Below are 17,223 nucleotides of genomic sequence, written 5' to 3'. Positions count from 1 at the left end.
TGCAATCAAATCACAATTGTACCTTAATTTTTTTAGTTAATTGTTTCGACAAAAGCAAAAAGAATTTTTATATAATTTTATTAGTTTTTCTTGAAATTTTTGCAAAAAGGGAATATATAGAAAACAAAATATTTAAAGTAAAACCAACTGAATATAACTGCCTTCAATGTTAACCACCAAACAAAACATAAGAAAAAAACAAAAAATAATTAATAGAGAAAAAAGAAATACAACTTTTTAGGAACAAAATAATTATGTGATTTAAATAAAAAAAACCAAAAATATAAAAAAAAACGATTTGATAAACATATTCATTAAAGCGAAAACTAAACATCGTATTCGTTAATAAATGTGGCATTATTATTCAACTACTTTTTTTTAAATTCATAACTAAACATTTTCGTACATTAAAACAAAAACATATTTTCGATAAATATTTGTAAAATTTTAACATACTAAACGCATTAACATTCAAACGCATTAACCACTTTCTCCTATACTTTATACATAAAAATAAACAACAACAACAACAACTATTATATACTAAAATTTATATTTAAAAAAACTAACTAAACAAAATATTACTACTATTTATATACATACTTAAGTTATGTATAAAATATTTCTCAAAAAAAAGTACCAATCTTTAAAACAAAACTGTGTTTTCATTTCCCCGAGACTTAAAAAAGGTAGGTGGAGAGAGAGAGAGAGAGAGAGAGAGAGAGAGAGAGTAAAAGATTTATTTTAAAAGTTTTCTTTAAAATATTCCATTTATTTTTAAATTGCACCCTGTATCATTTAATATCATTCACACTTTTAATTGCTCTCTTTTGTTTTTCTTTAAAAAGTTTTTTTTCTTTTTATTTAAAATAAAAAATAAATATTCTTAGTAACTAAAACTTAAAGTGTATAAGAGTTTAATAATAGTAGATAATTAAAAAAAAAAAAAAAAACAATTAACAAAGTTTTACAGTTATAGTTTTTGTTTCTTTTGTATATTTTTTTGGTTTTTTTTTTTTTTTTTTTTTTTTTCTAAAAAAAAAAAAAAGGAAATACAAATTACGCCAGCGTTGTTAGGGAAACCTTTAATTATTATTAATTAAATACCTCTACAATAGTAAACGTTTTCAGTTGTCTTTAAAATGTTTCTCTTTTCATTTAATCTAAACCCAAAATTATGTCATTTTAATACGTGTTTTGGAATTATGGACCGGAGTAAAAGGATAAATTGTACTAGTGAAATTTTAAATAAATGTTCTACAAACATTAAGTATACATAGGCCTAAGGGGAGGCTGATCTGCTTGGTGTTATTTTGTTTTATTATCTTAAATATTTTCTAAAATTTTCCATTTCAAATATACTATTAGAGAGTCTGGAAAGAGAGAAAAATATAAACAGATTAATTGATGTTATTTAAAAACAGATATGATTAACGAAAAGAACAGGTTTACAGAAAATTTTTCAATTTCGAAAAGTTTTCTATGAAAATTAGTCAATATTGAAAAATTTTCTATAAAAATTAGGCAATATTGAAAACTTTTTTATAAAAATTAGGCAATATTGAAAACTTTTTTATAAAAATTTGTCAATGTTGAAAAATTGTCTATAAAAATTAATCAATATTGTAAAATTTTCTATAAAAATTAGTCAATATTGAAAAATTTTCTATAAAAATGACTAGGCTATAGACTAGTCTATAGTGTAGTCTATACTATATACTATAGATTAGACTATAGACTAGAATATAGACTAGACTATAGACTAGACTATAGACTAGACTATAGACTAGACTACAGACTAGACTACAGACTAGACTATAGACTAGACTATAGACTAGACCAGACGATAGGCTAGACTATATATACTAGACTATAGACTAGACTATAGACTAGACTATAGACTAGACTATACTATAGACTAGACTATAGACTAGACTATAGACTAGACTATAGACTAGACTATAGACTAGACTATAGACTAGACTATAGACTAGACTATAGACTAGACTATAGACTAGACTATAGACTAGACTATAGACTAGACTATAGACTAGACTATAGACTAGACTATAGACTAGACTATAGACTAGACTATAGACTAGACTATAGACTAGACTATAGACTAGACTATAGACTAGACTATAGACTAGACTATAGACTAGACTATAGACTAGACTATAGACTAGACTATAGACTAGACTATAGACTAGACTATAGACTAGACTATAGACTAGACTATAGACTAGACTATAGACTAGACTATAGACTAGACTATAGACTAGACTATAGACTAGACTATAGACTAGACTATAGACTAGACTATAGACTAGACTATAGACTAGACTATAGACTAGACTATAGACTAGACTATAGACTAGACTATAGACTAGACTATAGACTAGACTATAGACTAGACTAGACTATAGACTAGACTATAGACTAGACTATAGACTAGACTATAGACTAGACTATAGACTAGACTATAGACTAGACTATAGACTAGACTATAGACTAGACTATAGACTAGACTATAGACTAGACTATAGACTAGACTATAGACTAGACTATAGACTATAGACTAGACTATAGACTAGACTATATACTAGACTTTAGACTAGACTTTAGACAAGACTATAGACAAAACTATAGACTACACTATAAACTAGACTTCAGACTAGACTGTAGACTAGACTATAGACTAGACTATAGACTAGACCATAGACTAGACCATAGACTCGACCATAGACTAGACTTTAGACTAGACTATAGACTAAACTACAGACTACACTATAGACTAGACTATAGACTAGACTATACACTAGACTACATACTAGACTACAGACTAGACGATAGGCTAGACTATAGACCAGACTACTGGCTAGACTATAGACTAGAGTATATACTAGACTTTAGAATACACTTTAGACAATACTATAGACTAGACTATAAACTAAACTTCAGACTAGACTTTAGCCTAGACTTTAGACTAGACTTTAGACTAGACTATAGACTAGACTATAGACTAGACTATAGACTAGACCATAGACTAGACTATAGACTAGACTATAGACTAGACTATAGACTAGAATATAGACTAGACTATAGACTAGACTATAGACTAGACTATAGACTAGACTATAGACTAGACTATAGACTAGACTATAGACTAGACTATAGACTAGACTATATACTAGACTATAGACTAGACTATAGACTAGACTATAGACTAGGCTATAGACTAGACTATAGACTATAAACTAGACTATAAACTAGACTATAGACTAACTAGACTATAGACTAGACTATAGACTAGACTATAGACTAGACTATAGACTAGACTATAACTAGACTATAGACTAGACTATAGACTAGACTATAGACTAGACTATAGACTAGACTATAGACTAGACTATAGACTAGACTATAGACTAGACTAGACTAGACTAGACTATAGACTAGACTATAGACTAGACTATAGACTAGACTATAGACTAGACTATAGACTAGACATAGACTAGACTATAGACTAGACTATAGACTAGACTAAGACTAGACTAGACTAGACTATAGACTAGACTATAGACTAGACTATAGACTAGACTAATAGACTAGACTATAGACTAGACTATAGACTAGACTATAGACTAGACTATAGACTAGACTATAGACTAGACTATAGACTAGACTATAGACTAGACTATAGACTAGACTATAGACTAGACTATAGACTAGACTATAGACTAGACTATACTAGACTATAGACTAGACTATAGACTAGACTATAGACTAGACTATAGACTAGACTATAGACTAGACTATAGACTAGACTATAGACTAGACTATAGACTAGACTATAGACTAGACTATAGACTAGACTATAGACTAGACTATAGACTAGACTATAGAACTAGACTAGACTATAGACTAGACTATAGACTAGACTATAGACTAGACTATAGACTAGACTATAGACTAGACTATAGACTAGACTATAGACTAGACTATAGACTAGACTATAGACTAGACTATAGACTAGACTATAGACTAGACTATAGACTAGACTATAGACTAGACTATAGACTAGACTATAGACTAGACTATAGACTAGACTATAGACTAGACTAGACTAGACTATAGACTAGACTATAGACTAGACTATAGACTAGACTATAGACTAGACTATAGACTAGACTATAGACTAGACTATAGACTAGACTATAGACTAGACTATAGACTAGACTATAGACTAGACTATAGACTAGACTATAGACTAGACTATAGACTAGACTATAGACTAGACTATAGACTAGACTATAGACTAGACTATAGACTAGACTATAGACTAGACTATAGACTAGACTATAGACTAGACTATAGACTAGACTATAGACTAGACTATAGACTAGACTATAGACTAGACTATAGACTAGACTATAGACTAGACTATAGACTAGACTATAGACTAGACTATAGACTAGACTATAGACTAGACTATAGACTAGACTATAGACTAGACTATAGACTAGACTATAGACTAGACTATAGACTAGACTATAGACTAGACTATAGACTAGACTATAGACTAGACTATAGACTAGACTATAGACTAGACTATAGACTAGACTATAGACTAGACTATAGACTAGACTATAGACTAGACTATAGACTAGACTATAGACTAGACTATAGACTAGACTATAGACTAGACTATAGACTAGACTATAGACTAGACTATAGACTAGACTATAGACTTTCAAAAAAAAATTGTCAATATAGATTATAGACTTTCAAAAAAAATTTTTTCAATATTGAAAAATTTTTTTTAGAAAATTTTAATAGAAAATCTTTCAATATTGACTAATGTTTATAGAAAAGCTTTCAACATTTTCTACTAACCTTCCAAATGCATTAAACAATGCCACAATTTCAGTACGTGATAATCTAAATAAAGGATCCGCCTCGATATGAGGTTTATTCCATAAGCCACTTTCCGTGGCCTGATTAAGCTTCTCGGAGTATAAAATCTTCAAAGCAGTACCCAAACCTTGGGTCTAAATGAATAACAAACAAAAAAAATATTATCATATAAACAAAAATGTTATTATTTTAAAATAACTAAAAAAAACTCACCTGTAATTTACCCCATAATTTACATTTATCACAACCAACACAATCCATAATTCTGGAAATATTTCTAAATTTTTCTTTAAATTCATGTTTGAATTTAATGCCCTGTATGCTGCCCGAGAATAAAGCATTCTCATCAAAATGATTGGGAAAAGATCTGGAGAAACATTTAGTTATTTTAAAGATTTAGTTATTTATTATCTCAATATAAAAAAAAAACTCACTCAATTACAGACAACAAATCATTAATGGCCATTTTAGTCTCCTGATCCTCCTCCACTATACCGGTGTAATATTCTTCTCTTCTTAGATAGGGTGCAGCTTTAGCCAAAGCTCTTAACTCTACCAAATAAATGAAATACAAATTCCTTAGCCAATGAGGACCCTCACCATTTGTAGTCTCAGGACTAAATCTTCTTTGGAATTCCTTAACATTTGGCCCCCATATGCCCTGAGGATCTAAGAAATCTTTAGATTCCGATAGCAAATATTTGGAACACAAATGTATATTGATACTGGAGTGTAGGCCTGATATGATACGATAAAAGGCACGTTGTTCCAAACACATTTTGTGCAAATCGATTTGAGCCAAATATTCCGTAAACGAATTGGATTTGTTTTGAGTGCCAAAACAATTCTCCAAATAAATACTATTCCATACACGATGTGCTGAATCTCCTTTATAGCCTGTATAACGTTCTGGATTGATAAGTAAATCTACATATTGTGATCCCTCATGATTGTCATCGACTATACAGAAATCCTCCTCGGCTTCATCGTGTTTTGCCCACAGTTCGAATTCCTTGTGGGCTTGATCACTAATACTGGTATCGAGAAAACCAAGTAGACTGTTGAAATCATCAGCATCGGAACAATCGGCTACTTGAGCTTCTTTGGTGTACTAAAAAAGTTGTTGTTTGTTTTGTTATTATTGTTTTGTTTGTTTGTTAGATTTGTGATATTTTTTGTTAGATGAGTTTTGAAATTTTGTTTTGATAAAATGAAAATGAGTTTTTTTTTTCAATGCCATCACCATTCTGATTCAGTTTTATAATAAATTTTATTAACACTTTAGTTTTTGCACTTAAACCAATAATTTTATTATTATTTTTTGTGTTGTTTTATTTACATTGAACAATTTAAAAAAAAAGAGAACTTTAAACAAATATTTAAACATTTGTTTTCATGCTTAAAATAAAAACGTAAACATGCATTTGAAATTAAAATTAAAAGAACTTGTTAAACTTAAAAATAACTGATGAAAGTTAAGCAATACAAGTGGTTTATGTATATATATTTATATGACGAAACATTTAATTAATTTCAATAAAAAAATATTATGGAACAATTTCAATAATTAATAAATTTCAAAAAAAAGTTGTAATTTTTTAGAAATTTTTTAATATTGAAAAAACGTTTTAGATTTTTATTTTTGAATAGAAGTATAAGAGAAATCCTATTAATTTGAACCATAGTGCAATGTAATAAATAATCTAAACAAATATTTATGTATATAAATTTAAAAACTATAGACATTAGAAGTATTGTTTATCTTTAGCAATAACTACTTGAAAATAAGTTACGCAGCAGTCGTATATTGAAAAAAATCTTTAAAATGATAACAATTTATCAATTAAAATTATTATCAAAAATTTATAAAAATAACCCATTAATGAAAACTTAAAAGAAACATAAATAACTCTTTAAAAACCAACAATGCCATTACAGACTTTAAAACAAAACGAAACGAATAATATAAAAAACAATTTGACGAAGCCAGACCATATGTAGGCAGGATTATAGACTAGACTATAAACTGGACTATAGACCAGACTAAAAACTAGACTATAGACTAGACTATAGACTAGACTATAGACTAGACTATAGACTAGACTATAGACTAGACTATAGACTAGACTATAGACTAGATTATAGACTAGACTATAGACTAGACTATAGACTAGACTATAGACTATACTATAGACTAGACTTCAGACTAGACTATAGACTAGACTATAGACTAGACTATGGACTAGACTATGGACTAGACTATGGACTAGACTATAGACTAGACTAGACTATAGACTAGACTATAGACTAGACTATAGACTAGACTATAGACTAGACTATAGACTAGACTATAGACTAGACTATAGACTAGACTGTAGACTAGACTATAGACTAGACTATAGACTAGACTATAGACTAGACTATAGACTAGACTATAGACTAGACTATAGACTAGAAGACTATAGACTAGACTATAGACTAGACTATAGACTAGACTAGACTAGACTATAGACTAGACTATAGACTAGACTATAGACTAGACTATAGACTAGACTATAGACTAGACTATAGACTAGACTATAGACTAGACTATAGACTAGACTATAGACTAGACTATAGACTAGACTATAGACTAGACTATAGACTAGACTATAGACTAGACTATAGACTAGACTATAGACTAGACTATTGACTAGACTATAGACTAGACTATTGACTAGACTATAGACACTAGACTATTGACTAGACTATAGACTAGACTATAGACACTAGACTATAGACTAGACTATAGACTAGACTATAGACTACTATAGACTAGACTATAGACTAGACTATAGACTAGACTATAGACTAGACTATAGACTAGACTATAGACTAGACTATAGACTAGACTATAGACTAGACTATAGACTAGACTAGACTAGACTATAGACTATAGACTATAGACTATATACTATAGACTATAGACTATAGACTATAGACTAGACTAGACTAGACTATAGACTATGACTATAGACTATATACTATAGACTATAGACTATAGACTAGACTAGACTAGACTATAGACTATAGACTATAGACTATAGACTATATACTAGACTATAGACTAGACTAGACTATAGACTAGACTATAGACTAGACTATAGACTAGACTATAGACTAGACTATAGACTAGACTATAGACTAGACTATAGACTAGACTATAGACTAGACTATAGACTAGACTATAGACTAGACTATAGACTAGACTATAGACTAGACTAGACTATAGACTAGACTATAGACTAGACTATAGACTAGACTATAGACTAGACTATAGACTAGACTATAGACTAGACTATAGACTAGACTATAGACTAGACTATAGACTAGACTATAGACTAGACTATAGACTAGACTATAGACTAGACTATAGACTAGACTATAGACTAGACTATAGACTAGACTATAGACTAGACTATAGACTAGACTATAGACTAGACTATAGACTAGACTATAGACTAGACTATAGACTAGACTATAGACTAGACTATAGACTAGACTATAGACTAGACTATAGACTAGACTATAGACTATACTATAGACTAGACTATAGACTAGACTATAGACTAGACTATAGACTAGACTATAGACTAGACTATAGACTAGACTATAGACTAGACTATAGACTAGACTATAGACTAGACTATAGACTAGACTATAGACTAGACTATGGACTAGACTATAGACTGTACTATAGACTAGACTATGGACTAGACTATAGACTAGACTACAGACTAAACTGTAGACTAGACTATAGACTAAACTAGACTACATTCTTGGCTATAGGCTAAACTATAGACTAGACTACAGACAAGACTATATTATAGACTGTAATTTATATTATAGATTACAATGATATTCTTATGATAAAACATATTGGTGGGAATTGATTGTATCAAAAATATGACAATAGACTCATAAGTTCTTTAAATATATTTGTAAACATGAATATATGTATTATTTGTCATACATTTAAAGCAAACCCTTAAACAGACAGATGGATTAATATAGCTGGATCATTTCAGATTGACGGCACTAACAAAGTTTAGAAAAGAAATTTCGATACTAATAGGAAAATTGCTTAAAAAGCCATTTGCATATTTAACTTTAAAATTAACTTTTAACTACGCGAATAAAAGTAATTACTTGCAGCCGCATTAAAAACTTTGTTATGTAAATTCTCGAAATGCTAATTTTTACACCTGTCTAAAGTTTGTTTTTCGTTACGGAGTTGGTTTTTAAGATATAAAGAAAATAACAAAATAATTAAGTAAAAAAATTTATGGCGTATAAATTCACTAAGTTTTTATAATTCAAATAAAGTAAAAAATAAAGTTCTAACTATTACGAACACTAATATATGACAGAGATTAAATAAATAACCAAATCGATTGCTGCACAGTGTCAGTTTTAATAGATAAGAAATGAAAGATTTCATACCTATAAAATAAAAGGAAATACTTTGCTCCCTAAAGGGTTAATCATAAAGAATTTCTAAAAAAGTTGTACTTAGCAAAAAAATACGCCCACAAGAAAAAGTAATTTACCCAATATTTCAAAAATAATTGACTTCATTTAATGATGATGTATGAGATCAAAGATAATGATGAAATTTATCAGTACAACAACAAAATTATAAAACAACTAAAATAAAAAACAAAAAAAGCAACAGTTCAGTTCCACTTACCTTAAATAATGTAGGTTTCATAAAATGATTTTCACCATTTTCGATCAAACCCTTGGGTATACTTTTCTCCTCACAATTCTGCACCTGACAGAAGCGCATGGCACACTTGCTGTCATCGGGCCAAAATGGGCAATCCCGATGTAAATTAACGCGATAGAAACGAAAATAGTTCTTTACCAATAAACTACTCAAGCGGGGAAAGATTTTAATGTTATTAAAATGATCGACAGTGTCGACTTCACAGCTGCAATCATTAATGGAACCTTCCAGCTGTTGACGGTGGGGAGGGAAACAAGCAATACCATAAATAAGAAATTCCTTTCTTTTTCTAACTGAAACTCACCTCACAAAAACAATTTTTATTGCTATCCAATTTATCGTATGAAGTAAAATAGCCCCAGGAGAATTGGCTGCTAAACAAACAGACCACCAGCAGGAGGCACACAAGAAATGTGCACCTATCGCGTATTTGTTGTATAAAAGCCATATTTATGAGCCGATCTTGTAAACATTAATTTTTATGACTTTTGTGAAAGTAGTTTGGTTATAATTTCAACAGTTTGTTTTAATTTCGTTTATCCTTGATACACTTTTCTTTTACGGGTTATTTTATGAATGAATACACCCCCTGAGTTTTAGGTAAATCAAACAAATTGTTGTTTTTTTATTATTAATTTCACACAAACACCACAAAAAACTACACGTCACTTTTACTTTTTTTCAACTTTATTTTAATTGTTGTTCCTTTAGAGTTCTGTTAAAGTTTATTTTATTTTTCACATGCGAAATGTTTGTGTTAAACAATGCTACCGCTTTCTAATGTTGTTTTAATTTAGGTTTAACAAATAATAATAAAAATTTTGTTATTTTTTCTATGCTTTTCGATTGTATTTCTATGTGTGTACGTGTTTATTTTCTTTTTGCAGTTCAGGGTGTTGCCATGCTGTTCAAGAAACAGCTGTTTGTATGAGGGGATTTATTTTGTAGAAATATAACAAGCTGGTAACTTTTTTGTTAAGTAAAAATACTACTCAACGTCAGAGGGCGCTGGACACAGTTAATATTTAAATGTTTACTGTTAATTTTTATATGACAAATTTTTTAATTTTTGCAAATTTTCATATAGAAAATTTTTCTATATGAAACTCTGTAGTCTAGTATATTTTCTAGTCTATCGCCTAGTCTAGTCTATAGTCTAGTTTATAGTATAGTCTATAGTCTAATCTATAGTATAGTCTAGTATATGGTCTAGTCTATAATTTAGTCCATGGTCTAGTATAGTTTATGGTCTAGTCTATGGTCTAGTCTGTAGTCTAGTCTATAGTCTAGTCTATAGTCTAGTCTATAGTCTAGTCTAGAGTCTAGTCTATAGTCTAGTCTATAGTCTAGTCTATAGTCTAGTCTAGAGTCTAGTCTATAGTCTAGTCTATAGTCTAGTCTATAGTCTAGTCTATAGTCTAGTCTATAGTCTAGTCTATAGTCTAGTCTATAGTCTAGTCTATAGTCTAGTCTATAGTCTAGTCTATAGTCTAGTCTATAGTCTAGTCTAGTCTATAGTCTAGTCTAGTCTATAGTCTAGTCTAGTCTATAGTCTAGATATAGTCTAGTCTATAGTCTAGTCTATAGTCTAGTCTATAGTCTAGTCTAGAGTCTAGTCTATAGTCTAGTCTATAGTCTAGTCTATAGTCTAGTCTATAGTCTAGTCTATAGTCTAGTCTAGAGTCTAGTCTATAGTCTAGCCTATAGTCTAGTCTATAGTCAAGTCTAGTCTATAGTCTAGTCTATAGTCTAGTCTATAGTCTAGACTATAGTCTAGTCTATAGTCTAGTCTATAGTCTAGTCTATAGTCTAGTCTATAGTCTAGTCTATAGTCTAGTCTATAGTCTAGTCTATAGTCTAGTCTATAGTCTAGTCTATAGTCTAGTCTATAGTCTAGTCTATAGTAGTCTATAGTCTAGTCTATAGTCTAGTCTATAGTCTAGTCTATAGTCTAGTCTATAGTCTAGTCTATAGTCTAGTCTATAGTCTAGTCTATAGTCTAGTCTATAGTCTATAGTCTATAGTCTCTAGTCTATAGTCTAGTCTATAGTCTAGTCTATAGTCTAGTCTATAGTCTAGTCTATAGTCTAGTCTATAGTCTAGTCTATAGTCTAGTCTATAGTCTAGTCTATAGTCTAGTCTATAGTCTAGTCTATGTCTAGTCTATAGTCTAGTCTATAGTCTAGTCTATAGTCTAGTCTATAGTCTAGTCTATCTATAGTCTATATAGTCTAGTCTATAGTCTAGTCTATAGTCTAGTCTATAGTCTAGTCTATAGTCTAGTCTATAGTCTAGTCTATAGTCTAGTCTATAGTCTAGTCTATAGTCTAGTCTATAGTCTAGTCTATAGTCTAGTCTATAGTCTAGTCTATAGTCTAGTCTATAGTCTAGTCTATAGTCTAGTCTATAGTCTAGTCTATAGTCTAGTCTATAGTCTAGTCTATAGTCTAGTCTATAGTCTAGTCTATAGTCTAGTCTATAGTCTAGTCTATAGTCTAGTCTATAGTCTAGTCTATAGTCTAGTCTATAGTCTAGTCTATAGTCTAGTCTATAGTCTAGTCTATAGTCTAGTCTATAGTCTAGTCTATAGTCTAGTCTATAGTCTAGTCTATAGTCTAGTCTATAGTCTAGTCTATAGTCTAGTCTATAGTCTAGTCTATAGTCTAGTCTATAGTCTAGTCTATAGTCTAGTCTATAGTCTAGTCTATAGTCTAGTCTATAGTCTAGTCTATAGTCTAGTCTATAGTCTAGTCTATAGTCTAGTCTATAGTCTAGTCTATAGTCTAGTCTATGGTCTAGTCTATAGTCTAGTCTATAGTCTAGTCTATAGTCTAGTCTATAGTCTAGTCTATAGTCTAGTCTATAGTCTAGTCTATAGTCTAGTCTATAGTCTAGTCTATAGTCTAGTCTATAGTCTAGTCTATAGTCTAGTCTATAGTCTAGTCTATAGTCTAGTCTATAGTCTAGTCTATAGTCTAGTCTATAGTCTAGTCTATAGTCTAGTCTATAGTCTAGTCTATAGTCTAGTCTATAGTCTAGTCTATAGTCTAGTCTATAGTCTAGTCTATAGTCTAGTCTATAGTCTAGTCTATAGTCTAGTCTATAGTCTAGTCTATAGTCTAGTCTATAGTCTAGTCTATAGTCTAGTCTAAGTCTAGTCTATAGTCTAGTCTATAGTCTAGTCTATAGTCTAGTCTATAGTCTAGTCTATAGTCTAGTCTATAGTCTAGTCTATAGTCTAGTCTATAGTCTAGTCTATAGTCTAGTCTATAGTCTAGTCTATAGTCTAGTCTATAGTCTAGTCTATAGTCTAGTCTATAGTCTAGTCTATAGTCTAGTCTATAGTCTAGTCTATAGTCTAGTCTATAGTCTAGTATAGTCTATAGTCTAGTCTATAGTATAGTCTATAATAGTCTAGTCTATAGTCTAGTCTATAGTCTAGTCTATAGTATAGTCTATAGTCTAGTCTATAGTCTAGTCTATAGTATAGTCTATAATAGTCTAGTCTATAGTCTAGTCTATAGTCTAGTCTGTAGTCTAGTCTATAGTCTAGTCTAGTCTAGTCTATAGTCTAGTAGTCTAGTCTATAGTCTAGTCTATAGTCTAGTCTATAGTCTAGTCTATAGTCTAGTCTATAGTCTAGTCTATAGTCTAGTCTATAGTCTAGTCTAGTCTATAGTCTAGTCTATAGTCTAGTCTATAGTCTAGTCTATAGTCTAGTCTATAGTCTAGTCTATAGGCTAGTCTATAGTCCAGTCTATAATAGTCTAGTCTATAATAGTCTAGTCTATAGTCTAGTCTATAGTCTAGTCTATAGTCTAGTCTATAGTCTAGTCTATAGTCTAGTCTATAGTCTAGTCTATAGTCTAGTATATAGTCTAGTCTGTAGTCTAGTCTATAGTCTAGTCTATAGTCTAGTCTATAGTCTAGTCTATAGTCTAGTCTATAGTCTAGTCTATAGTCTAGTCTATAGTCTAGTCTATAATAGTCTATTCTATAATAGTCTAGTCTATAATAGTCTAGTCTATAATAGTCTAGTCTATAATAGTCTAGTCTATAGTCTAGTCTATAGTCTAGTCTATAGTCTAGTCTATAGTCTAGTCTATAGGCTAGTCTATAGTCCAGTCTATAATAGTCTAGTCTATAATAGTCTAGTCTATAGTCTAGTCTATAATCTAGTCTATAGTCTAGTCTATAGTCTAGTCTATAGTCTAGTCTATAGTCTAGTCTATAGTCTAGTCTATAGTCTAGTCTATAGTCTAGTCTATAGTCTAGTCTATAGTCTAGTCTATAGTCTAGTCTATAGTCTAGTCTATAGTCTAGTCTATAGTCTAGTCTATAGTCTAGTCTATAGTCTAGTCTATAGTCTAGTCTATAGTCTAGTATATAGTCTAGTCTGTAGTCTAGTCTATAGTCTAGTCTATAGTCTAGTCTATATCTAGTCTATAGTCTAGTCTATAGTCTAGTCTATAGTCTAGTCTATAGTCTAGTCTATAGTCTATAGTCTAGTCTATAGTCTAGTCTATAGTCTAGTCTATAGTCTAGTCTATAGTCTAGTCTATAGTCTAGTCTATAGTCTAGTCTATAGTCTAGTCTATAGTCTAGTCTATAGTCTAGTCTATAGTCTAGTCTATAGTCTAGTCTATAGTCTAGTCTATAGTCTAGTCTATAGTCTAGTCTATAGTCTAGTCTATAGTCTAGTCTATAGTCTAGTCTATAGTCTAGTCTATAGTCTAGTCTATAGTCTAGTCTATAGTCTAGTCTATAGTCTAGTCTATAGTCTAGTCTATAGTCTAGTCTAGTCTATAGTCTAGTCTATAGTCTAGTCTATAGTCTAGTCTATAGCCTAGTCTATAGTCTAGTCTATAGTCTAGTCTATAGTTTAGTCTATAGTCTAGTCTATAGTCTAGTCTATAGTCTAGTCTATAGTCTAGTCTATAGTCTAGTCTATAGTCTAGTCTATAGTCTAGTCTATAGTCTAGTCTATAGTCTAGTCTATAGTCTAGTCTATAGTCTAGTCTTTAGTCTAGTCTATAGTCTAGTCTATAGTCTAGTCTATAGTCTAGTCTATAGTCTAGTCTATAGTCTAGTCTATAGTCTAGTCTATAGTCTAGTCTATAGTCTAGTCTATAGTCTAGTCTATAGTCTAGTCTATAGTCTAGTCTATAGTCTAGTCTATAGTCTAGTCTATAGTCTAGCCTATAGTCTAGTCTATAGTCTAGTCTACAGTCTAGTCTATAGTCTAGTCTATAGTCTAGTCTGTAGTCTAGTCTATAGTCTAGTCTATAGTCTAGTCTATAGTCTAGTCTATAGTCTAGTCTATAGTCTAGTCTATAGTCTAGTCTATAGTCTAGTCTATAATCTAGTCTATAGTCTAGTCTATAGTCTAGTCTATAGTCTAGTCAATAGTCTAGTCTATAGTCTAGTCTATAGTCTAGTCTATAGTCTAGTCTATAGTCTAGTCTATAGTCTAGTCTATAGTAGTCTATAGTCTAGTCTCTAGTCTATAGTCTAGTCTATAGTCTAGTCTATAGTCTAGTCTATAGTCTAGTCTATAGTCTAGTCTATAGTCTAGTCTATAGTCTAGTCTATAGTCTAGTCTATAGTCTAGTCTATAGTCTAGTCTATAGTCTAGTCTATAGTCTAGTCTATAGTCTAGTCTATAGTCTAGTCTATAGTCTAGTCTATAGTCTAGTCTATAGTCTAGTCTATAGTCTAGTCTATAGTCTAGTCTAGTCTATAGTCTAGTCTATAGTCTAGTCTATAGTCTAGTCTATAGTCTAGTCTATAGTCTAGTCTATAGTCTAGTCTATAGTCTAGTCTATAGTCTAGTCTATAGTCTAGTCTATAGTCTAGTCTATAGTCTAGTCTATAGTCTAGTCTATAGTCTAGTCTATAGTCTAGTCTATAGTCTAGTCTAGTCTATAGTCTAGTCTATAGTCTAGTCTATAGTCTAGTCTATAGTCTAGTCTAGTCTATAGTCTAGTCTATAGTCTAGTCTATAGTCTAGTCTAGTCTATAGTCTAGTCTATAGTCTAGTCTATAGTCTAGTCTATAGTCTAGTCTATAGTCTAGTCTATAGTCTAGTCTATAGTCTAGTCTATAGTCTAGTCTATAGTCTAGTCTATAGTCTAGTCTATAGTCTAGTCTATAGTCTAGTCTATAGTCTAGTCTATAGTCTAGTCTATAGTCTAGTCTATAGTCTAGTCTATAGTCTAGTCTATAGTCTAGTCTATAGTCTAGTCTATAGTCTAGTCTATAGTCTAGTCTATAGTCTAGTCTATAGTCTAGTCTATAGTCTAGTCTATAGTCTAGTCTATAGTCTAGTCTATAGTCTAGTCTATAGTCTAGTCTATAGTCTAGTCTATAGTCTAGTCTATAGTCTAGTCTATAGTCTAGTCTATAGTCTAGTCTATAGTCTAGTCTATAGTCTAGTCTATAGTCTAGTCTATAGTCTAGTCTATAGTCTAGTCTATAGTCTAGTCTATAGTCTAGTCTATAGTCTAGTCTATAGTCTAGTCTATAGTCTAGTCTATAGTCTAGTCTATAGTCTAGTCTATAGTCTAGTCTATCTAGTCTATAGTCTAGTCTATAGTCTAGTCTATAGTCTAGTCTATAGTCTAGTCTATAGTCTAGTCTATGTCTAGTCTATAGTCTAGTCTATAGTCTAGTCTATAGTCTAGTCTATAGTCTAGTCTATAGTCTAGTCTATAGTCTAGTCTATAGTCTAGTCTATAGTCTATAGTCTAGTCTATAGTCTAGTCTATAGTCTAGTCTATAGTCTAGTCTATAGTCTAGTCTAGTCTATAGTCTAGTCTATAGTCTAGTCTATAGTCTAGTCTATAGTCTATCTATAGTCTAGTCTATAGTCTAGTCTATAGTCTAGTCTATAGTCTAGTCTATAGTCTAGTCTATAGTCTAGTCTATAGTCTAGTCTATAGTCTAGTCTATAGTCTAGTCTATAGTCTAGTCTATAGTCTAGTCTATCTAGTCTATAGTCTAGTCTATAGTCTAGTCTATAGTCTAGTCTATAGTCTAGTCTATAGTCTAGTCTATAGTCTAGTCTATAGTCTAGTCTATAGTCTAGTCTATAGTCTAGTCTATAGTCTAGTCTATAGTCTAGTCTATAGTCTAGTCTATAGTCTAGTCTATAGTCTAGTCTATAGTCTAGTCTATAGTCTAGTCTATAGTCTAGTCTATAGTCTAGTCTAGAGTTTCATCTAAAGTCAGATTTACATCCTTTTTTTCAGACAGATCTATAGTTTTGGGTAGTCATTCTATAGACTAATCTATATTTTGGTATTCAGTAAGTTCTAAAGACTTTTATATAGTCCTGTGAATGATATGATCTTTAGTCTGTGTTTATTTAGTATAATAATGCTAAATTGGGATCATTAGGCAATAATTTTTAAAATAGTTCTTTAATATGACTATTCTTCCTATTATACAAAATAAAATATCTTTGTACCTTTTATGCTAGAAATATCTTTAATTGTTATTTCAATCAATGCATTTATTGTTTGTTAAGTGTCAATTAA

The 17,223-nt window shown here is 30.7% G+C and overlaps 1 protein-coding gene across 1 annotated transcript; it reads right to left on the bottom strand.

Moving 5' to 3' along the window:
• Positions 1 to 1,007: 1,007 nt before the first annotated feature.
• LOC119613390 (ero1-like protein) lies at positions 1,008 to 10,568 on the bottom strand. The gene is made up of 6 exons (XM_037969423.1): positions 9,990 to 10,568; positions 9,647 to 9,916; positions 5,352 to 6,028; positions 5,131 to 5,284; positions 4,897 to 5,051; positions 1,008 to 1,373 (listed from the first exon to the last, which is right to left on the bottom strand). The coding sequence occupies exons 1-6, from the start codon at positions 10,131 to 10,133 to the stop codon at positions 1,322 to 1,324; spliced, it is 1,452 nt and encodes a 483-aa protein (XP_037825351.1). The 5' UTR covers positions 10,134 to 10,568; the 3' UTR covers positions 1,008 to 1,321.
• Positions 10,569 to 17,223: the final 6,655 nt, after the last annotated feature.

This window comes from Lucilia sericata, unplaced genomic scaffold (genome assembly GCF_015586225.1).
Source record: "Lucilia sericata isolate MDLA Ls3-8-SP2 unplaced genomic scaffold, ASM1558622v1 Contig002097F_arrow, whole genome shotgun sequence".
In the NCBI taxonomy this organism is placed as follows: domain Eukaryota; kingdom Metazoa; phylum Arthropoda; class Insecta; order Diptera; family Calliphoridae; genus Lucilia; species Lucilia sericata.
This window is presented reverse-complemented; position numbering and strand designations above follow the sequence as displayed.